Source organism: Dasypus novemcinctus, chromosome 6, assembly GCF_030445035.2.
Source record: "Dasypus novemcinctus isolate mDasNov1 chromosome 6, mDasNov1.1.hap2, whole genome shotgun sequence".
NCBI lineage: Eukaryota > Metazoa > Chordata > Mammalia > Cingulata > Dasypodidae > Dasypus > Dasypus novemcinctus.
In genome coordinates this window covers 37,770,635-37,792,947 of record NC_080678.1, presented here as the reverse complement: position 1 = coordinate 37,792,947, position 22,313 = coordinate 37,770,635, and the positions used below count along the sequence as shown (strand labels likewise).

Genomic DNA, 22,313 nt, shown 5'->3' with positions numbered 1-22,313 from the left:
GCCACACTAATGAGCCCATAACACAGGCCTTTGATTAAGCAGCTCCCAGCACAGCAACTTTATTGAAACACGCCGAGGCCAGCGGCTCGTTCCCACCGCTGCGCCCGGTTCCCCAGGCAACAGCCCAGGGAGGGGGCCATGTGCTGGGGAGTCAGGGAGTGCTGAGTGCGCAAGCTCACTGAGGGGCTGCCAAGGAAGTGAGGGGGTTGTGGACCTGGGAACAGGGATGCTGGCAGCCTGGGGCGGGGTGGGGGGGAGCAAGGGCTTTCCCCTTCTCCCTTCAGTATGTGGTTGGACCCAGCAGCAGACTTTGGGGGGAATTAAGGGGCAAGGTGAAATCTGCCGAGTCTGCAGCAGGGCCTGGTAGGTGGGGGTCCAGGTTCCTGGTCTGCGAAAACTGGAGATGCTGACCACCCTCCCTCCCCAGGGCAGGGAAGTGCCCCGCCCTAAACTTCCCTGGCTCCCTTGCTCCTGGGGAGGGAAGAAGGTCCAAAAGGGAGATGGCGGAACTGCTGGAGTTTGGAAAAAACCCTGCCCCTTCTTGCCCAAGAAAATGTGCTTAAACCTTCGTTACACATCAGTGCTGAGGACCCTTCTGCCAGGACCTGTCAGGGGACCGGTCAGCATGCTGTCACTGCCTGGGAATGACAACTCTCAACTTCTTCGCGGTCCCCACCTCCCTCCTCATCACCAGTTCTGCCCAGGAGGGAGGTCTGCTCCCCTCCTGCTCTCAGAAAAGGCAGCAGAGGCAGGCTGGGGCCTAGCTGGGGGGGGGGGGGGGGCGGGAGGCCCTCTCTACTTGTGCTGGGCTAATTTCAAATGTTACACTTCAGAGCTTTTGCTACAGTAACTACCAACACCACATGGGCAGAAATCTAATGTTACCAAGTGGGACTTTTAAAATGTATTTATAACTTTATGGTTCAAAGTAATTTTGTTATGAAACAATGTAATAACAATAGTGGAAAAAGGCAAGATAATTTATAGAACACAATATCCCTAAAGCACTAGCTTCTACTTCTAGTCCACTTAGTCTGGGGAATGTGGTTGGTGGCCCTTTTTACTCTTTGTTTTAATTAAGAGTTAGTATTTTGGTGGTGGTAGGAGGGGGCTGGTCTGATGGGGGAGAAAATTTTGCAAACACACATACACTTACACAGACAAGAAGAATGCCATATTAAGGGTATAAATACTTCACAGACCATCCGCCCAGACTGGGTTAAACTCCAAAAACAGCATGATTCCCCTCCCCTCCCTATTGTATCTCACCCCTCTCTCAACCACACCACAAACAAGATGTGGTCACCTTTCGGATTAGGGTCAAGATTCCCTTTCTTGATAATTCTGTGAGAGTTGAGATAAAATGTTTCCTTCCCTCACTCCCAACAAATGGATGGAAGTGAAAAAGGATACTGCTCCTCCAGTGTATCTAGGAGTGTGCTGGACCACGCCAAGTACCCATTAGGGACCTGGGAAAAGGTGGGGGCTGGAAGGAGGACTGTGGCTCTCAGGCCCCAGCACCCCCCTTGGCAGTTGCTCTGAAGCTGTGCTCCAGCCAGAAAAGCAAAGGAGAGACAAAGTGTTCTGGACAAACCAGCAGGTTTCTGCTCAGGCAAGCTGGGTTTCCATCAAGAGGAATGGATGAGCCATTAGGTGCAGGATGGAGTGGCGGGGGTGGGGAGGAGGCAGGGGGCACACTCTGGCTGCTGAGAGCTGCCTATCCCAGCCCCAGGTCCAGGTCTGCATGCCTGCTTTCTAAGAATTCTGGCAGGATTGCCATATGTGGCCACGTAAGAGTGGCTTCCACACATCCTCTGGTCTGCTTCACTCTTAGTTTCCTTGCCTTGGTTTACCCAGGGTACAGAAAACCCTGTATCACTCAAACTTGGATTTCAATGGCAAACAGAACTTCCCCATGGACAGGGCCTGGAGAGATATGACTAGTGTTCTTAGGTGACAGGGGAAGCTGGTCACGAAGTGTTCTTGGAGCTGCTGGGACAGACAGCAGGATCCACCTTCTACCTCTCCAGCCTCGTCTCATGCTGCTTCTGCTGTACTCTCCCCTCCTGTATTGTGTGCTGTAGCCACGGTGCTTCTGCCACCTCTGGGTGGGATGCCCTTCTCCCCTCCTTTACATGGGGAGCACTTATTCTTTCAAGACTCAGCTTGAGTTTCACTTCTTTGAAGCTTTTCTGTCAAAAGAACTGGCCGTTTGCTTCTTTTTGTTGCAGTGTGCCATGTGTAGATGTCTGCCTTACTGTCTGTGGTGGTAGATTGCACTGGAACTGCTTAAATGGCTCTTTTCCTCTATTAGATAGTAGACCCCTTCGCATATGTTTTTTAAATGAATACATGAAAAAATAGCTACAGTTCAAGTTTAAGGTTTAAAGAGGGAATAAAAAGGCAGAGAAATGAGCCTACAGGTATACCCATCAATCTGTTCGAGCAAGGAATTCTCAAATTACTCTCCAAAAAGGTCGTGCCAATTTAAATACACATGATTTTGAAATAAATATATTGAGGAAAAGGAAAGAGTTTTATCAACAAATTAATATAGGTAAATGATTACTAATACCTTTACAGAAGAATTCTGAGGTTAAAGACCATTTGTGTGTGTGTGAATGTCCTAAATGTGTCTGTGAAGGAAAAAAAAAGCCTTGACTCCAAGAGGCTTCTTGCAGCCAGGCCCGCAGGAAGGGGAGCCACCAAGAGCTGCCAAGGGAGGAGAGGGAGGGGACTAGCAAGACAAGAGCCAGTGCAAAGAAGGTAGGGAAGAAAAAGCCTTCTCACTTGTAACCAGGGTCCGTGAGCTGCGTAAGGGTGCTCCTCAGTGGCAAAGGCGCCTTCCACCCCCGTGGAGACAAACGTGATGGCCATGTCACCGGTGATACTTTTATATGTAAAGTGCCGTCCATGCAGGAGCCTGCCCCTGGGGTGGAAACAGGGAGACAGTGAGGTGCTGGGTCTGGAAAGAGCCCCAAGAGCAGCAGGCCAGGCTAAGGCTCTGGGGGTGTGGGGGCTATGTTGGTGCTTGTCAAAGGCCCCTGACTGCCCATGTGCCCACTAACAGGGGACATAACCAAACAGATTTATTTCTATGCCTTCAAGGAGAAGCCTCTCTCACAAATTCTTTAATGTGTTCCGAACATGCTTCCGACATACTCAAAGCTAGCAGAGACCACACTCCATCAGAGTTCCAAGGGACTGCAGAGGTAGCAGAGCTCACTTCCCTCACATTCTGGTAAGTAAACCAAGGCCGGAGAGGGAAGGAGCAGTCCAGAACTGAGCTGCATGGATACCCCTTGGTGGGGGTTGGAGGAAGGGGTGCCTACGCAGATTTCCTGAGCCCCTGGGATAATGGCATAGTGCCCTCGACTGCATGATGCCTGTGTCCGGGGCAGACTCTTCCACCTGCACCTGGGCCTTCCCACAGATCTAAGTGGCTAGCCCCAAAGCCACCCTTATGTTTAAAAATAAAAAGCGAAGCCAAGTGGGGTCACTCTGAGGAAGTGACAAGAAGTTACTGTTAATATCCAATCTGGAAATACCCCTAGGGGAAGGGCAGGCAGGGGCAACCAGTAGGGCAGAGAAAGCCGTGGGCAAAGGAATCAAAACAGGCTCTTTGCTTTCTCAGGCTGCCTCAGATTAACCCTTCACCAGCCTAAAGACCTGGAGCTGGGCAAGAGAGTAGCCTGGGAAGAAATGGCTGGGGTCCTGGTGGTAGGCCCTGCCAGGGCTTGCTCACTCTGACGATTTGCTACCTTTGCCCTGCTGCCCAGGGTGGCTGACCAAGGCTGGTTTCTATCCAAACTCCTTTCAGACTCTAGGGACAGTGGAGAGGGTAAAAAACACTACAACCCCCTTCTTCCTTGTTCTGGTTCTCTAAGTTTAAAGTTCTTCTTATTGCCTCCCCTGATACAAAAGTGAGGGTGGAACCCCGCAGGGCTGTGAGGGAGCCAGCTACAACAGATTCAGCCCATGCAGCATCCCAGGAGTGCAGAGCAGAATGCTGGCCACAGAGCTGGGTTTCTGGCACTGTTGTCAGCGGCAGAAGGGCTTTCAGGTCCCTCAAGGAGTCTGCTGTGCTGGCCACTGGGTATGGAGAACTCAGTGTTTTGTATGAGAAAAGCCGCAAGCAGGACAAAATTGAGCCAACCCACCAGAACCCCTGCCCCCAAAACCCAGTGCTGCTAGTGACCCTGCCATCCCTGGACACTGGGCTTGTGGATGGCTAGGGATATTGGAGACTCCCTTGGGCACTGAACCTCCCTAAGGGGAGCAGGGCTGAGGGACAATCCTCTGGACAAAGGAGAGCTCTTTAGCACTTATTCCCTGTGGATTCCCAGGCTTCAAAAGCTTACAAATGAGAAAGGTCTGTCAACCAAGGAATCAGACTAGAGACCAATGGGGCTTCTTGGCCACAGTCCTGGGCCCACTGGGGCTGTAGTGCTCTGGGCTGCACAGGAAAGGCAGAGAAGACACAGGGCTGGCTGGCCCCCACTGCTGGCAGAATTCTCACCACCTAAGTTGGCCAGAAGCTTGTATAGGAAAATTCTCCTCCTTCCTGCCTCCAAGCCCAGACACTGCCTAGGCATGTGGCGAGATGGCAAGAATAGGCCTGGTGGCTCTTGAAGGACTCTGGATGATGCTGGGGGAGGGAGTGTTTGGGGAGGAGGGGACTTTCATGTGCCCCCTGGAGGCCAAGACGGGTGCTGCTGGGCTGAGCTGAGTAATGGGGTGGTCTCAGCTCACCTTAGGCAGAGCGGAATGAGGGCTCCAGACTCCTGGTTGAATTTCAGATGTACACTCTCCAGCTGCCGCGTGCGGATCAGCTCGTGGGGAATAATGGCCGTGGAGCTGTCGCTTTCCAGGCTGTCTTTGCGGCTCCTGCCAAGCAAGCACAGGAACAAGTTCAGCACAAGGTAAAACCTATAGGGAGTAGCAAGATAGGAGTCCCTTAGGCTGGGCTCCTGAATAGTAATGGCAATAGTGGTGACTGTGATAATGATGACAATCACAACAGCCACCACTCACACAGACTGGCTACTGCTCACAAGGCTACTGTCATCTCCATGTTACAGATAATGAACAAGGAATCAGGGAGGCTAAATAACTCAAAATCGCACAGCCAGTGAGTGGAAGGAGCTGGGATTTGGTCCCAGGTAAGTCAGGCTCTATAGCCTGCATCTTCGGCCAACACATTATATTGTAGCTTAGGTTGCAATGGCTTGTTTTACTCTATGACATCGGAAGGAGTTTCTGGGAGCCCGTGACAGCCCTAGTTCTCCAAAGGCTGGGGTGACAGAGCACATGAGAATCAGTGCCAAGAGCTTCCTTCCAGCTGACCCTGAAAAGGCTGGGACATCAAGAGCAGGCTCTGAGCACACATATTCCAGCGTGCTAATGGCTGGCGCTGTAGCGACATACACACCCTTCATCTAGCCAGGAAATGATACAATCCTCATTGAGGGGGTGGAAACTGGGCTTTTCCGAGCCAGGATCAGGGCTGGGCTGAGCTGCAGAGCTGGGCCCCCACCCTGCTGGGCTGCAAGGCCCCAGGAGCCCTGCACCAGATTCCTCCTGCCTGTGGCCTCGGCCGCAGTGCGCTGTCCCTGCTGCCTCGCACTGTCCTCCTGCCCTGCTTCCCACCAACAGCTTGTCCCACAGATGGGCCACAGGGTCCCTTTGCAAACTAAGATCTGCTCTTTCAAATTCCGCTGCCCCCACTGACAACCTCTCAAATACGCCTGGGCCAGAAGTGAGGGATACCCACTGATCACATTGAAAAAGCCGGATCCTGGCTTTGGCTTGTCAATTTCAGAACAATTCCCCAAGTGTCCTTCAAAAGGCTGGGTGAGAAGCTCTAGTTATTCATCATTCAAGCGGCTGGAGCCACCCAGGATGTCTGGGCACAACAGCCGCTGGGGGGCAGGCCCAACCTCCACACATGCTGGAGGCTGAGTGCTGGGGCCTAATGTTGATGAGGCACCCCAACAGGCAAAGAAAGCACCTCTCCAGGGGAAGGGTGAGGTCAGCAAGCAAGAGGATGGAGGGAGCCAGGGGACCGCACAGGGCCTGCAGGGGCAGAGGTTTAAAAACGCACCCGAGGTAACGAGGACCACTCCTGCCAGCTGGCATTCTACCCCGGAGGGAGGACCCACACTCAGACTGGACTGCTCTTTCCCAAAGCCGTCCCTCCTCTGGCTTCCCAAAGCCAACTCTGAAACTGCCCTCCTTTCTCCAAGCTTCGCCTCTGACAAATCCTCTCATAAGACTTGTGAAAGAGACACATGCCATGGCCCAGAGGGCCATGGAATTTCAGTTCCTGAGGGAGGCTGTTTAACTGCCATCTTTACAAGGCCACAGAGCAGGTTTGTGGCAGGCCAACAGAGGGGCCCAGGGCTTGTGCCGAGTGCTCTCTCCCTCACATCCTAGCTGCTACCCCTCCCCTGAGGAGGGCAACATTGCACTGTACCTAGGCCAGGCACCACCTGATCATGTGACCTGGGGGGGGCCCTCAGAGCCCAAACAAGAGCGGAACTCCCAAAATAACAGCAGCCCTCATTGGTTGGGCCCTTACTCTGTGCCAGGCCCTGTGCTAAGTCCATAGATTCACTCACAGTAAACATTGGGGGTAGGTTCTATTATGAATTCCCCTTTTACAGTGAGGAAATGGAAACTCAGAGAGGTGAGGTGACAAGCCTGAGGTCACAGAGAGACTAACTGGGAGAGCCAGAACGTGACTCTCACAATCACTTACTTCCCCACTCCATCTGACACTGGGTTCCGGTACCCCTGAGCTCCCGAAAGGAGCTGGGACCTGGCCTGCCCAGGCGGGGTCTCTGAGCCCAGGAAGCCTGCTAGAGGCCTCTCCGACACAGCCTCTCCGACACAGACAAAAATGCTGATGAACAGGAACTGGGGGTGGGATGGAGGGGCTGGCAGAGAAGAATCAACAGCACACAGGGCTAGAGGCGTCTCAAGCTGGAGGGAAAAATAAATTGTTGAAAGTCAGCTAAAGTCACCTTGGTAACTGCTACAACACACTCACCCAGAACGAGGACATCAAACCCAACTGCAAACAGCTTTAAAGAAATGGAATAGAACTTAATCATCTGAAGAATTAATGTGACAAGTACCCACATTTTACACCTCCCACCAACTTTCAATCATTTGAAAACATACTTTAATCTTTTAAGAGAAAAAAAAAAAAATCGCAAAATGCTAGATCTGCAGTCCTGGAGTTTGGGTATTTCCAGCATGCTGCTTCAATGGAAACGCGGCTGCTCCACACACGCAGGAGCCCAGCTTTTTGCTGATTTGTTTTTTCTGGACATCGATGCAGAAGCATGAATTATTTGTGTGGGCTGGGTGAGGTATTAAATCTGCAGCTGACACAGGTTTGCAATGTTTTGCATGGTTGTCAGCTTAATCTTAGTTATAAAAAAATAAGTGGTGTGCTCACCAGCGTGGCCTAATTTTTCAGCTGGACTGTTTTCTCCCTGAGTTCCCAGTGGAGGGGAAGACAGAGCGTTAGGGACTGGGAGGGAGAGGGGCTCCTGTGGCCCACACCCACTGGGGTCGACTAGAGGGATGGGGCCTGGGGAAGAAGGATGAGCTATTGCTGCGGGAGGCAGTGTGGCTAAGAACATGGGTTCTGGGGTCAGAGAGACCTGGGTTTGAGTCCTGTGTGACCTTGGGCAAGTGACCACCTTTTTAACCTTCAGTATCCTCTTGATGGGGGTTAATAACAATACCCTCCTAATAACGTCATTATCAGGAGTAAATAAGATTATCCATGTGAGGCATCTAATAGTGCCGGGGATGTAGGAGATGTTCAAAAGTATTTCTGAGGAATGAACTAATGAGTTGATGCCCACTACCTCTAGAAGTCTACCTGTCCTTCTGCAAGAACACCAATAGCTTAATAGAAACTTGTTTGCCTTTACTCTGGGCAGAGAATCCAACTGCCTCTAACCAGATCAGTTCCCTCTGCTGAGCAAATGTCCTTACCGAGCTTGAGAAAGGGGACCTCTGAGATGGTGCTTGGACAGGCTCTGGACTCCTTGAGAAGTCACTGCAAGCTTTGGTCAACCACTGTGGCTCTGGAAAGACCTAACTACAGGCCAACAAAAATCCTTGTGGCCTTTGTTTCACTGAGGGAGGTGCTGGCAGGGCCCTCCTCTGCAGTGCACAATCTGCCTTCCTGCATCATTCTCACCCACGGGTCCTGAAGTCGCCCAGAGTACTTTAAACCATCTTCCCATGACAGCCTTTCCAGTCCCTGAGCTGCTCTCACTTTCCATCAACAGTTTCTCTTTTCCAGTATCTGTAGTTCCAACTTTCAACAGATTAAGTAGGGTTCTGAAATCTTTCATCCAGCCAAGCCCCTCTCGGTTGGATTCACTCGAGTGTTATGCTCTGGAAGTGAAGAGCCATGTGCAGAAGTAAATACAGTATGTAGTCTAACCAGCACGGATCAGAAGGACTATGGCCTTTCTTCTTTGGGACACTTTATTTCTATTAAAACTGTCATCAAATTGCTTTTTCTTTGTAACCTTATCACACTACCAACTTATACTGTACTCTGGCAATGAAATCTCCCTCTCAGGCTCTCTCCCATGAGCTGTGCTTAGACCTCTTCTCTGCCATCTTGTATTTGTACTGTTGACTATTTGGAATTAAAAGTACAACTCTGCATTATCTGGCTAATGTTCCAGGCAGTCCGGGTATTTCTGAAACCTGATTCTGGCATCCATCATTTTGGCATTCCCTTCTGACTTTGTATCACTAACAATACAGATAAACTTACCATCTATGTTCTCATCCCAGGGTTTGCTTAAACAGTGAGCAGGACAGGGTGAAGCAGACGTTGTGAGAGAGTGACATCATTACTCTTTAGGTATGATCATTTAACCAATTATAAATCAACCCAAACACCCTATCACCAAGTCCTTCTCCTTTCTGGATACTCTGTGGACATTTCTCTGTCTTACCTGTCCACAACAATGTCAGATGCTACTCTCAAAACATCTTGTTCCACCCCCCCACCTACACCAGGTCTACAGCATACCTCCTCTGCCTACCAGGCCAAGTAACTTTTTTTAAAACACCAATGAGGATCATGGCATGTCTGACTCTCTGTGAATCCATGCTGACTCTCAAGTTCACTGTTTCTCTTTAAGAGAGTTCACAGCCTACTTACTAAATAATCTTGTCCAGAATTTTCCCTGAGAGTAACACTGAGTTCATTAGTCTGGAGAGTGCAAGTTGTTTTTTGCATCTTGAAACTTCTGAGTACTTCCAGTCAGCTAACACTTCTTTCCCTTTCCCTCAAAGATCACTGACAGCAGCTTCAGGAATCTCATCTGCCAATTTCGGTACTGTGGAGGTAAAATGTCTGTGGACTAGGAGATTTGCAATCATTGCTTCAATTGCTCTTATCAATGCCTGTTTGAACTTTCCTAGCCCGGTGATCATTCAACAGATATTGAGTAAATTCTGCTTTCCCTGTCACTGATTAAATCAATGTCACTCTACTTGTGCAAACAATGAAGCCCAGGTCTCCTTCTTATTCCAAAGAGAAATACAAAAAATAAAAATCCTTTTTGCTGGCCATAGCACTTCTTTTTTTTTTTACAAGACTCAGTTGTTGATCTTGAGTTTCAACTTTTCTTGACCATGTTCCTCTACTTAAAGACTGCATTGGTAAAACATATGTCCCTTTCCAGCTTTTGTTCAAATTTTTCTAAATATCTGAGTTGTATGAAGGATTCTCTATATACCTGGACCCTGGAGGTATTATACCTCCTTATTGTTTTCAGGGGGCCTTCACAATAATATTGAGATGCCTTTTATGGAAGAGAGTCCATGGTGTCAGGTCCTCTGCTACACCTTTTATATATTTTGCTTCCTTTCATTTTCACCACAACCCTATAAACAGGCACTATATTTCCCATTATATAATGAGGAAATTGAAATGTGAAGACTTAAATAACTAGTTCAAGATCAAACAATGAGCAAATAAAGAGCAGAGACAAAAACTCAGGTCTTCTTTATGCCAGTTAAAATGTAACCACAGTATTTCTCCTTAAGAACCTCCCATCCTGTTTGAGTGGTCTTTTCTTCTGGGTTCCAGGCCATGAAGACACATCTTTCTTTTCCCCTGAACTCTTAAAAGAACTGCCTTCTTAGAAGACAGGGCAGGGCTTCTGAAAGGGTATTTAATGAGAATTTTAATCTAAAAGAAGCTTCTACCAAAGCAGGTATGGCAAGGGCTGTGGAATGCAATGTGCCACATCTCAGATTACTGAGTTACAGAATGTTACTATATAGAAGGACTATATAGAGAAAAAAAACTGCTTTCGTTTTGTGTAAACCAGCATTTTCCAGCCTTAGCCAAAGAAGCCCCCTTTCATGTAACACCTAACAAAAACCCCTAAAAGGCTGTGGGTACCCCCTCTGGGGACTGCTTGACCAGATGCTGCTCTGACAGAGCCTAGGGTTTTCCCATGTGAACTCTGTCTGCCCTGCCTAAGAGGCTTTCTTAAGAGGTCCTGTCATTTCTACTTCATCAACCAAGGGCTAGGGAGAATTAGGTCCACAGCAGTGCTCCTCTCATCATTTCCTTTACTCTGACAGACGCTTTCCCTGAGGTCTGCCAGACAATTATCCACTACTCACCGTCAACTCTTACCCTGATGCTGTAGAAGTTAAAGTTCCTCTTTATGACCCAGTGCTTGCCTTGGTGCCATTACTTTTTTTTTTTAACCTGGAGTGCATCATCCTTTCTTTTCACCAGGCAGGGAAAATTGCCAGGGTAAGAGCTTTGACATTTTTTAAACTTTAAAGAGTCAAATAGTTCTACAAGGCTCATTACAATAGCCAGTAGTGTTCCTATGCCCCCTTCTTCAGAGATAGCTACTTTCACCTTTTTCAGCTGATTCTTTTGGTACTTTCATTGATATTTCTAATATATTTTATTGTTACATCTCAGTATTTCAGTTTTAGGTTTTATCTATTGACTTCTCATTAGGAAATATGAGCTTTTAGCTCTCTCCCATCCCACCTTCTGCCTCTCTGTCCTTCCAAGATAATTGTATCATAAATTTGGGTCAGTATTAAGTGGGTTTTCATTATCATGACTATGTCAATGCTATTTACAGCTGAGCCAGGGAAGCTGATTTGGTCCAATGGATAGGGTGTCTAACTACCACATGGGTGGTCCAGGGTTCAAACCCAAGGCCTTGTGATAAGCTGGCCCGTGCGCAGTGCTGATGTGTACAAGGAGTGCCGTGCCATGCAGGGGTGTCCCCTGTGTAGGGGAGCCTCACGCGGAAGGAATGCGCCCTGTAAGGAGAGCCGCCCAGCGTGAAAAAAGCGCAGCCTGCCCAGGAATGGTGTGGCACACATGGAGAGCTGATGCAACAAGATGACACAACAAAACGAGACACAGATTCTGGGTGCTGCTGACAAGAATACAAGCAGGCACAGAAGAATACACAGCAAATGGACACAGACAGCAGACAACTGAGGGCGGTGTGGGGAAGGGGAGAGAAATAAAAAAAATATAAATCTTTAAAAAAAAATACAGCTGAGCCATGTAGTATACAATGATTACTTTTCCTTTCTGGAGTAATTTTCTATTTTCCTTGGATTTAATAACAGTATAGTTTACAGTTATTATTTACTTCACAGTTATTTTTATTTACAGTTATTAATATTTAATTTTCAATGTGTTTATCACCAATTCAATCATAAATTAAATATCAATCATCTACAAATTCTCCCCAAACTTGATAAATACATCAAGTATTTATCAAGGTTATCTTCTTAAAGACACCTCTCCAGCATATTCTTCCAACCCACTCCAGTCTGGTCTAGTGTCCTCCATGCTTGCTGCTTCCCTGCCATCTTTTTCACATTGGTGCCTGTTTCCTGTTACTCATATGTCTTCCTCATTCATTCTGATAGAGCATATCCTCCATCAGATTTCACTTTATTGTTTAATATGCTTCTCTTACCCAAATGGTCTCCTTTGACCTGCCACCCTCCTTTGTTCCTAGGCAGACTAAAATGCCAGCTTTACTCTGTGTACTGATACGTACACTTCCAAAGCCCTCCTTCCAGTTACCCCTGTGACTTGGCAGACACCTCCTCCACTTTTAGTTCTCTTTCATAGACAGTGTACAGGGGTGAAAAGGCAAACAACCTGGAATTAAACATCCAGAGTTTCAATCCCTGTTCTGACACTTATTCCTAGCAGTTTGAACATGGATAGGTTATATAACCTACTAAGCCTCTGTTTTCTCATGTGTAAAATGGGGACAATAGCAGCCCACAGCACAGGGTCAAGGCACATGGTGATGCTCAATAAATAATGCTCAGCCACAAGAACCCATCTGGCCCAGGATTCTTCCTGTATTGACAGCAGTAAGGGATGGTTTACAAGATGGCTTAGAGGCACATCAACTGAAGTCTCTATGTAATTCAGAAACTGATCTAAATCTTTCCATTTATTTCTTTGTTAACACTTCTTTACATAACACATTCTATATTTATACTTCCTTCTTCATAGGGTAAGGTGACTTTTTACTTAGCCTAAAACACCCTCTCCTTTTTCAGGATTTAGTAGATTCCTGATGTCTAGTACACTATAGTTTACATGCATGGCCCTGTTCACCCTACCTGTGCTTAATGGCCTGGCAGAAACTTATCCATGTTTCTTCCCTACGCTGATTTTTTTGTTGTTGTTGTTTATAATTTTTTTATTGTCTTTTTTTAAAGATACATAGATGACAAAAACTGTTCCATTAAAAAATATAAGAGGGGGAAATGGCTGTGGCACAATCAGTTGGGCTCCCGTCTACCATATGGGAGGCCCTGGGTTCGCATCCTGGGGCCTCCTTATGAAGGCAGGCTTGCCCGCACACTGTGGAGCACCGCCCGGCCCGCAAGCTCCATGGAGCTTGGTGCAACTCAGCAACAAAGAAAAAGGGAGACAAGCCAAAAAAAACAAACACAGAAGAGCGCACAGCGAATGGACATGAAGCAGACAGCAAGCAACGAGCAAGGGGGGAGGGGAAATTACATAAATAAATACAGACAGAAGAACGCACAGCAAATGGACATAGAGAGCAGACAGCATGCGAAAAGTCACAAGGGGGGATAAAAAACATATATATATAGGGAAGCGGACTTGGCCCAGTGGTTAGGGCGTCCGTCTACCACATGGGAGGTCCGCGGTTCAAACCCCAGGCCTCCTTGACCTGTGTGGAGCTGGCCCATGCGCAGTGCTGATGCGCACAAGAAGTGCCCTGCCACGCAGGGTTGTCCCCGCGTAGGGGAGCCCCACGTGCAAGGAGTGCGCCCGGTAAGGAGAGCCGCCCAGCACGAAAGAAAGTGCAGCCTGTCCAGGAATGGTGCTGCACACACAGAGAGCTGACACAGCAAGATGATGCAACAAAAAAATAACACAGATTCCCATGCCGCTGACAACAACAGAAGCGGACAAAGACGATGCAGCAAATAGACACAGAGAGCAGACAACTGGGGTGGGGGTGGGGTAAGGGGAGAGAAATAAATAATCTTTAAAAAAATATATATATATATATGTATATATATATAAGAGGTTCCCATATACCCCACACCCCACCCTGGTCTCTTCAGACTGAAAAGTGTTAATCTTTCCATTTTAGCCTAAAAGTCCTGCTTATATTCTGTTATCCACAGCAGGAATGCAAAGGGGAGGAGCAGAATCATCAAAACTCCTTTTTGCTACAACCCCAGTCCTGTGAGAGTCATGAGGTCTGCAGTGGCCAAAAACTCAGGGCCTTCTCCTTGGGGACACTTGGAGACATCAGGGTTGGCGACAACTTGGAGGTGAAGTGCATCTGGTCTGCTGAGCCCAGCCCCACCTCCGGCTTCTGCCTCTAGTCTGGGAGATTATTCTCTTTGCTTTCTGATTGCTGGCAAAAGCTCAGAACTTTCAGAGAAAGAGCCACTTACAGGTCCTCTTTCTGGGTGTGGGTAGGGAAAGAGGGGGACCAGCTCATCTCTACAATTACTGTAAAGCACACCATAAATGCAGTCGGCCAGGGACCAAGCAGTTAATTACCCAGTACCAGACTGAATCTTCTGGGACCAGGTCCTTGGAGTCATCAAGTTTCCTAGTATTGGGCAAAGTTGTATCACCTGGTCATTCTAACAAATTTCCTAATAGGGACAATACCAGGAGTAAAAGGTCACAAAAGGGTATTGGCAAACACCAATAACCAAATGATACAATGCAGTATTTTCACTATGAAATTCCCCAGAATGGAATATGATGAAGGAATGATGGGACAGCATATGGCTGAAGAAGACAGGGCAAGTAAAGCTTGCATTAAGGTTAAAGGATTCCTTAATAACTCCTCCAGGCACCAGGGTCCTCCATCCTCTGGACTCACTGTCTGACTTGGGGGTTGTGGGGGAGATTAGGACCCCTACTTTCCTAAATGAGTGTATTTGCTGGAGCCCTTGGTTTTCTCTTTTTTGAGATACTGAGTCATTTCCCCTCTGCAGCTCTCACCTTTGAGCTTTCCTTTTCTCTTCCCTGGAGAAGTGACTCACTGCTGAAGTGTTGGTGACATTGAGGATCAAGGATGGATGATAAAAATATTCCCGATTGTGCAACCAGGGAAGGGGGATGTAGTGTTTGGACTGAGAATTCAAAGCTCCAGTCAAGAACTTTGAAGTTGGGGTGTTAACAGAGGTCATGGGTTAATCTTTTTGGGAAACTAGAACAGAGAATAGGGTTAAAACAGAAATTTACCTGTGCCAGATGTGCTGAGGAACCCCTTGATCTGCCCTTTCCAATGTGTACTTATGGGAAAGCACATAAAGTCCCTGGTTCTTCACTTTCAAATGTGTATTTCTGAGAAGGCCCGCACAGGTACTTAGCCCAACAAATGTGGATCCCAGCAAAGTAGGCCTCTCAGCCTGGGCCCTTCCTCCCATCAACCTTGTAGAGCCTAAGAGGAGGACTATTTCTCTCTGGGCATTCCCTCTGGTGAAAACAACTGTACTTCCCCAGTGTTGGAGTGGGGACGCCAATGAGACATACTTGGGCTACACTGACAGACCCACAAGGGCCAGGCTACCAGAGACTGCGCTGCATGAGAGCGGAGCCAACAGCCCAGCTCTTTTCCCAGAGGGAAAATCACCTTCCTTACTCAAATTCACTAGTAGGTTATATGTAAACTAGGTATTTTCTTCTAACTCATGCAACTCATAAGCTGAGGAAAACAAAACAACTTTTCTTTAAAGGACGATTCTCTGGCTAGGTCACAAACTATGCAAGATGGGAAGAGAAGCAGCAAAGCGCACCCCCCACCACCACCACAAATGGCTAAAGAGATGGAGCCGAGACCTTCAGAAGAGTATGCAGTGGAGAGAAATATATGTGGCACACTGTGGGGGGAGGAGGGGGAGAGGGGGCAGATAAGAATATCAGAACATGAGAATTCATGCTACAAAATCAATTCTCCAGGAAATCAAGGCAAAGAAAATGCCTTAAAGGTTGCTGGTGCAGTTCCAGAAGACTAAAAAACTTGGCTCAGTAATGAGGCTAGTTTGCTTTTTAATGATGCCTTCAACCACAAAGTGCTTCTCTCTCAGTCAGGAACCTTCCCCTTTTAACACATGTGTGCAAACACACGTGAGCCCCTGCCCACTCTGGGAGGGCACCCAACCCAGAGAGCCCCCTCAAGTCAGTCAGTGAGTCTGTGGCAGAGCGATGAGGAGGCCCTGGAATACTGATGTGGATTGTTGGCTCTGTGAACAGCAGTTTTTAGAAATGGAAACATCCCCATGCAAAGTACCTGGCCACGTGCAACCCCCAAATCACGGCGGAGAAATGGGAGCTAAGACCAGGGCCCAAAGAACAGCCCATTTTTAACCAGGTGACCTCAGACAGAGAGGATGCCCAGTCACTTTTTCCCCAGGTCCCTACAAAAGTTGAAAGGTGGCAGTCTTGAAGCAATGCTGTCCTCAGGGGCACAGAGCAGTTGCTCCCCGTGCTTTCCAAACTCACCCAAGCAGGCAGTGGGAACAGAGGTGCCAGCAAGCCCAAGGAGGCTTTTCTCAACTGATTATCTTGGGAAAAGCCAGATACAAATTTCACAGCTGGAATGCGAGGGTTGTGAAATGCTGGAAGAAGTCCCAAAGAGGGCCATGGACTCTCCGGGAAGGCAGTGGGAGGAGGATTGGTGAGGGAGAGTGGGAGAGAAGCAGGTTACCCAGAGGGGCCTGTCTTTCTGGAAAGCAGGAAGTAAGGCCTCAATAAAGAACGAAATCAATCCCTGGCCTCAAGGTGGTAGAGGGGCTAGAGATAAGACTGCTTTTGTTTCTAAACATGAAGAAAATGGGCCTTGTGTCAAAAAGTAATTCTGGTATAAATGAGCCAATTATGACACAGCTTGTTATTTCTGGGATTTGGAATCACTGAAGTGATGGCATGCTGTGACTAAGAGTTAAATAAGCACAGGAAGCTCCCAACTTGGGGCTTTAGCCTTGTCCTCAGTGCCATGCGACAGTTGGATGAGGCCCACCAATGAGGGTCACTAACTCAGAGACATGGTCTTGTTCCAGAGGTCCCAGTGAAAGTAGTAAGGAAGATCACACCCATTTTAATGGCTAATTAAGAAAGCCCAAGCTCCCCTACCAACCTGGATAAGCTACTTATTAGCCTACCTATACCTCAGTTTCATCACCTATAAAAGGGGGATAATAAGATTATCTGCTTCATAGAATGGCTAATGAATTAAATTAATATATGTATAAAACATGCAGAACATTACTAGGCACACAGTAGGCACTATGTAAGTGTTGGTCACTACTGAGTTATGACAAGAGTGCTTGACTCCCCCAAACAGGTCAGAACCCAGACGCTAACGCCCAGTTTGGATGGACTGTTCTGACCCTCTGTAGCCTCCTCATACCCTGTAGAGCTGTGAGGACGCAGGCATCTGAGCTCTCCAGCCCAGAAATCCTGATGAAAGGAAAATCAGGCACATAGACAAAATAAGGCGCACGCCAGCTGCTCCTCCACAGGGAAAGGAGCAAATGCTGGTGCCAGCCCATTTGGGGTCGGTGTTTTCAGTTGCAATCCATGTGGTTTATCTGAAACGGGGTCAGGTCCCAGAGTGGGCAGCACAGATATTACGATTGTGCTTGCTAATCTGAGCTGAGTCCATTATCATCGATCCTGAGATAACAGGGAGCTGGAGTCTTAAGCGACTTGAGTGTGTTGGAAAATATTCTTGGCAAAGGAAGAGGAATCCTTTCTCAACCAATTGCTACAAAATCTGTAACCAGCACCAAGAACTTCAGAGGAGACATTCTGATACCCTCGAACCATAGATTCCGGCACTTTAGAGACCTGACTGGGTACACATGAGCTGCAGGGAAGGGAGACCCCAGAAGGCTGGCACCTTTGGTTTATTCTCCAGCCTTCCCTCTGTGTCTCAGCAACTCAGGCCAAAGGGTGGAGGCAGCAGCTTCTCTGCCTTGTGACTACAGATAGCCCACTGACCAAATCTGCTGCCCCCTACCCGGTCAGGGGGTAGGCTGTGTATATGTAAACAGGAACTCAGAGCCTTATGCCCTTGCTCAATACCTGGGGACTCAGCAGCCAGAAGTACACCCAAGACAAGCAGTGAGACCTTAGGCCTGTCCCAGATACATGACAGGGCAGGAGGAATGCATCTCTGCAGGAGCTCCTGTCCTATTACCCAGAGACCCTGGCTTTCCAGAGGAGGAAGGGCTACCTGGACTGACACTGTCTATGAGTTACAGGCATCTGCTCAAGCCATAAAGCCTATCAGAACCTTTTGGCTTCCTGCCAGTGCCAAAGGGGCCCCAAGTGAGAAGCCAAGCACAGGGCAAGGGAAGGAATATGGCTGTCAAACGCCCCCTGCCCCAACCTGGCCATCTTCTGTGGCCAGGGGAGGACCATGGTGCCTTGAGCCAGTTACATCATGGCAGCTGGCCACAGAAACCTACTGGCTACAATTGAAAGTCACTGAGGTGGGGGTAGAGACTTCTTAAGGCTCTTGCCAAAGAGCCCAATTTTCATGATTTCTGGATGGCAGAGTCACCAAATAAGCCTTCACATGCTGCCCTATTTCACAATCTACTCGCAGGTTGTAGCCTTAACTTTACCCAGCCAGGTCTCTTGTTCTATCCCTTCCAGTTCTTTCCCTTGCTGGTTAAAATTCTAGGGTGACTTTGAGGTCCAGACCATTTTCTTTCTCCTCCAAGAAGCCCTTCTTAACTACTCCAATCATGCTGACTTCTCTTTTTTGTAATGCACCAAACCACTACCACTTCTGGGGATCATGAATGAGCAACTAGAGCTTAGAATCCAAAAAAGAAGCCATTTCGAACAAATAAACGCATCCACAGCCAGACTCACATCACTCAAGTTCATTGTTTCAGCTCATGTTCCTCCAAAGGAAAGGCCTGCACCCCAGATGCACTCCCCACCTCGGGTCCTGGGCTTGCCACACAGCAAGTGTATAATAAAGACTTCTTAGAAGAGGGACCGATTACGCTGGCCTTGTGGGATTAGTCTGCCTCCCCTTTTGCCCAGGGCACAATAATTTCCTCCCTGGCAGACAGGGTTCCTGCTCTGGGCTGCCAGCTCCCAGGCACTGCCTGCCAGCAGCTCTTCCCTAGAGCTTCCCTGGGACTAAGGGCAGAGGGAGTCATGCAGCTCCAGCCCTGCCCACCACTTGTCCCCTATCAGAGGAGGGAAGGTCGGCAGGAAGAGGATCTGATGGCTGGATGGCCACAGTCCCTTGCAAGAGCTACAGGGGCCCCAGGGCAGGCAGCAGAGGCCTGCAAAGGACTTCCCTTCCCTCCTCTGGGCCCCAGGGAAGAGAGGCAGGAAGAGGGGCCTCAGCAGCAGGCAACCAACATGGGGCTGGCCAGACAGGGAGGCCCCTGGGGTTGCAGCTATCAGCCGGAGACCAGGCTCCAGGAAGGAAGGAAGGGCAACTCTGGCTGAGGCCGAGATAAGGAGGGGAACCGTGCTCAGCACAATGGGCTCCCACAAGGCTGAGAGGCCCCAAGTCAGATTTTGCTCCAACCTGGCCTCTCGTCTGTTCACAAAGCCCATGTAAATATTTACTGATGTTTACAATCCCAAGTCCGCTGGGTCCCCTCTGAGGCCCTTTTCTATGACCCACAGATTTGTGTGTCCCAGACCAGGCCTGCATTCAAGCCCAGAGCTCCTAGGCCTTGGCTGTGGGCACTGTTCTCTCTCATGTAAGCCATAGGGACAGGCCCTTGAAGACAAAACTGCCCCCTTGTCCCAGCCCTGGGGTTGACAAGCCCCTCCACAGAATCCCTGACCACTGCTGCCAGGCAGCTGTACTAAGTCCCTCTGTGGGTGGGAAACTTACGGGGCCCGGTCATGGGTGAAGCCGTTCTGCCGCTGAGAGTTGATTGGAGGAAGGACAGGTTTGCTGTTGATCTCGAGTCCTCTCCTCAGGGTCTCTCGGATCTGCTCCGTGTCTGCAATGACACCACTAGGTTGTTATTGGCCCTTTGGGCTCCCAGCATTCCCCAACCCTGCCCTTGAAACCTGGCTCTGCAGACATGCAAGGGAAAGCCCTAGGCTGGCCAATCCTGAGCCTGTTCTAGGAACCCCGATATCAGATCCGAGTGAGTGCAGACCTTGTGAGAGGGGCAGACAGGGCGCCGCGCTCTCAAGAGACATTCGGACTGAAAAATGCCATTCTTACAAAAGATAAGGGGTGGCCTCTGGATTTTGGAAAAGTCCTCCAAGACAGGCCTCTCCTCTGCAGTCCTGTCCATCCTATGTCACAGACCCTAGGCTTACCCTTTAAATAACACCAGATAAAGAAAGAAACAAAAACAACGACAAAAAAAACTAAAAACAAAATACCTCCAGACAGTGCCTGACTGACAAGGCCTCTGCCACTGCCCCAGGCCCTAGAGGAATTCTACACACTGAGATGGGTGCTGGTAGTTGCTGAAGAGCCCTGGCATGAGTGGGTCAGTGCCTCTCCATGGACCTGGCTAGGGTAAGAAGGCAAGAGAGGAATCCCTTGGTGGAATTATTTCTTTGCAAGTTGCTTTTGTTGGTCGTTAGTGGTGATGTTTACTAACCTGGTCCCATGTAGAGAGATTTTCATCTAAGATCCACCTCAGCAAACAGCCCATCACACGCGCACACATACACACACATGCAAATTAACATTGGTTACTCAAAGGGAGGGTTTAGAGGGGGAAGGAGATGCTTATTAACTTTTCTAGCTGTTTGACTTATTACAGTGGCCTTTCATAATTTAAAAAAATTATACAATTATTTTATTGGCTATTAAAAAAATAGCCAATTATAGTTGAAATTTTAACAAGATTAAAGTCCCTTCTTTTACAAAAAGTGACTCTTTGACCTTCCCATTGGGCTCAGCACACCACTCGAACAAACAAGAAGAAGAAAGGGATCAAAAATTTGCACTAGCAGTTTAAGTTTTCTTTAAGAAAGAGAAAAACTTTACCAGTGTTATAAAAAAAAAATGTAGGTATTTTATTAAGGGCTGTAAGTACCTTATTCTTGAAAAAAGAAAAAGAAAAGGTCAAGGAATAGGGAAAGGGAGTAGGAAAAAAATCAGTACACATATTTATATATAAATGGCTGATTCCCTTTGGAGTTAGCCAGGGATGCTAGCATGGTGAGCTTCTAACAGGAGAACTACAGCCTCCTTCCCCAAGGCCCCACCAGGAATGCAGAGGGCACAGGGTGCCCTGCCCACAGCACCTTACGCTGTATCTGCAGGACAGTGGGGTGGGGGTCATTTGCAAGTTGGCCTCATAACTCAGGTTTCTCTCATCCAAGGCCTGAGGGGGCTGAGGCCAGAGGCCAGAGTGATCCTTGGATCTGACATGGCTTTCAGGACAGAGCTAGGCCCTGTGTCAATTCTGTGGGTAGCCAATGCTTGTTCTCTTGCACTTGGGTAGACTATGGCCCCTTCCTGTAACTGTTCTATAGCTTCCATTCACCTCCCTAACTTCAGCTTGCAAGGGGCAAGTCTAAAACACAGTGGTCACTGCTGGTGGTACTTTTGGAATACACAAAGGAAACACAACCAGAAATGGACCACTGGAGGTCCCTTAATCCCACCCTGCTGGAAGATTTCACTTGCTGTTTAAATTGATCAGGAAATAAACTATTGACAGGGTTGTTTTTTTAAGAGACCTATCCTAGTGAGCCTGAAAACCAGGCCTGGGGAAAAGGATGGGGGAAGGTTCGGTGAGGGCTCCCACCTTTGCCAGAGAGCCGCCGGGGCTGTGTGCCTAGGCAGATGCTCCTACTGTCCTCGTCGTCCTCGGGAGGCCGGCTCAGGTCGTCCCAGGCACACTTGGCACTGACACCGCTCAGGTTGGAGCCGTCTGTCTCAATGCCTTTGTCAACTCTCTCCTGCTTGAAAAGAACCAAAGAGCCAGAGTTCCTTCAGCGAACTGGTGGCCAAAGGAGTAGGTGCTGATCTTGGGACAGGTGCTGGGAGAGCAGGGTCTCTGACCTTGCCCTACCCTGGTAACCAATGAATGGCACTCTCTGCTGGCCACTGGACTTCTCCAGGAGAATGAGGGCTTAGGGGGAGCCAGAAAGAATGAAAATCCCAAGGGAAGTATGCCCTCCTATCAATCTTCCAGTGCAACGCACTTCACACCAGTGGCAGAGCCCCAACTCTGCCCCCTCTATGCTGGCCTGTGGAGCTGATGAAGGAGAGACAGGAACTACTTCCCTGAGGAAAGGCACAATCCTTCCTCCCCTCCCTGATGCTCTGGAAAGAGTGCCCTACCTCCCTGACCACTGCTATAGAGGACAGAGGGAAAGCCTGCCACTTGCTGGAGGGCCATGATTCACACAAACTTCTCTTTGACTCCACACCTTAATTTCCTCTTCTAATAGCCAGAGAGTGGGGTCACATAGTACAGCACCCCCAGAGAGCAGGCCGGCCTTCCCTAAGCCATATAAGCTAGCCTATTTGGCAAAGGACTCTGGATGGAGTTTCTTTTCCATTTCTCAGACTGAAATGGGTGCTAGAGGGCAGTGATCATCTGCGGATCCCACTGGAGACTCAACCTTTATGCTGGCTTTGGCACTGCCTGAGTCCAAACATGGCTCTCCAAATTGCCTCAAGGTAGAGTTGTACCCAAAACATCCCTGGGATTCTCTGGTGAAACACAGTTTTGTGATGCTGGGCTTTGGACTAAAGATCATTTGGAAGGCTCTAGCAACC

The 22,313-nt window shown here is 48.6% G+C and overlaps 1 protein-coding gene across 5 annotated transcripts in view; it reads right to left on the bottom strand.

The window, feature by feature from the left end:
- Positions 1–22,313, bottom strand: part of SUFU (SUFU negative regulator of hedgehog signaling) — a 157,328-nt gene that overhangs the window by 12,643 nt on the left and 122,372 nt on the right. For 3 of the 5 annotated variants that reach the window (XM_058298604.1, XM_004478849.5, XM_058298601.2), the window contains exons 7-10: positions 21,334–21,487; positions 19,446–19,557; positions 4,753–4,887; positions 2,791–2,929 (exon numbers count right to left, since the gene is read on the bottom strand). In XM_058298604.1, the coding sequence (XP_058154587.1) occupies positions 2,791–2,929; positions 4,753–4,887; positions 19,446–19,557; positions 21,334–21,487 (540 nt within the window). Of the gene's footprint in view, positions 1–2,790; positions 2,930–4,752; positions 4,888–19,445; positions 19,558–21,333; positions 21,491–22,313 lie in introns of all 5 variants that reach the window. The other 2 variants (XM_058298603.2, XM_004478848.4) reach the window with 1 other exon arrangement.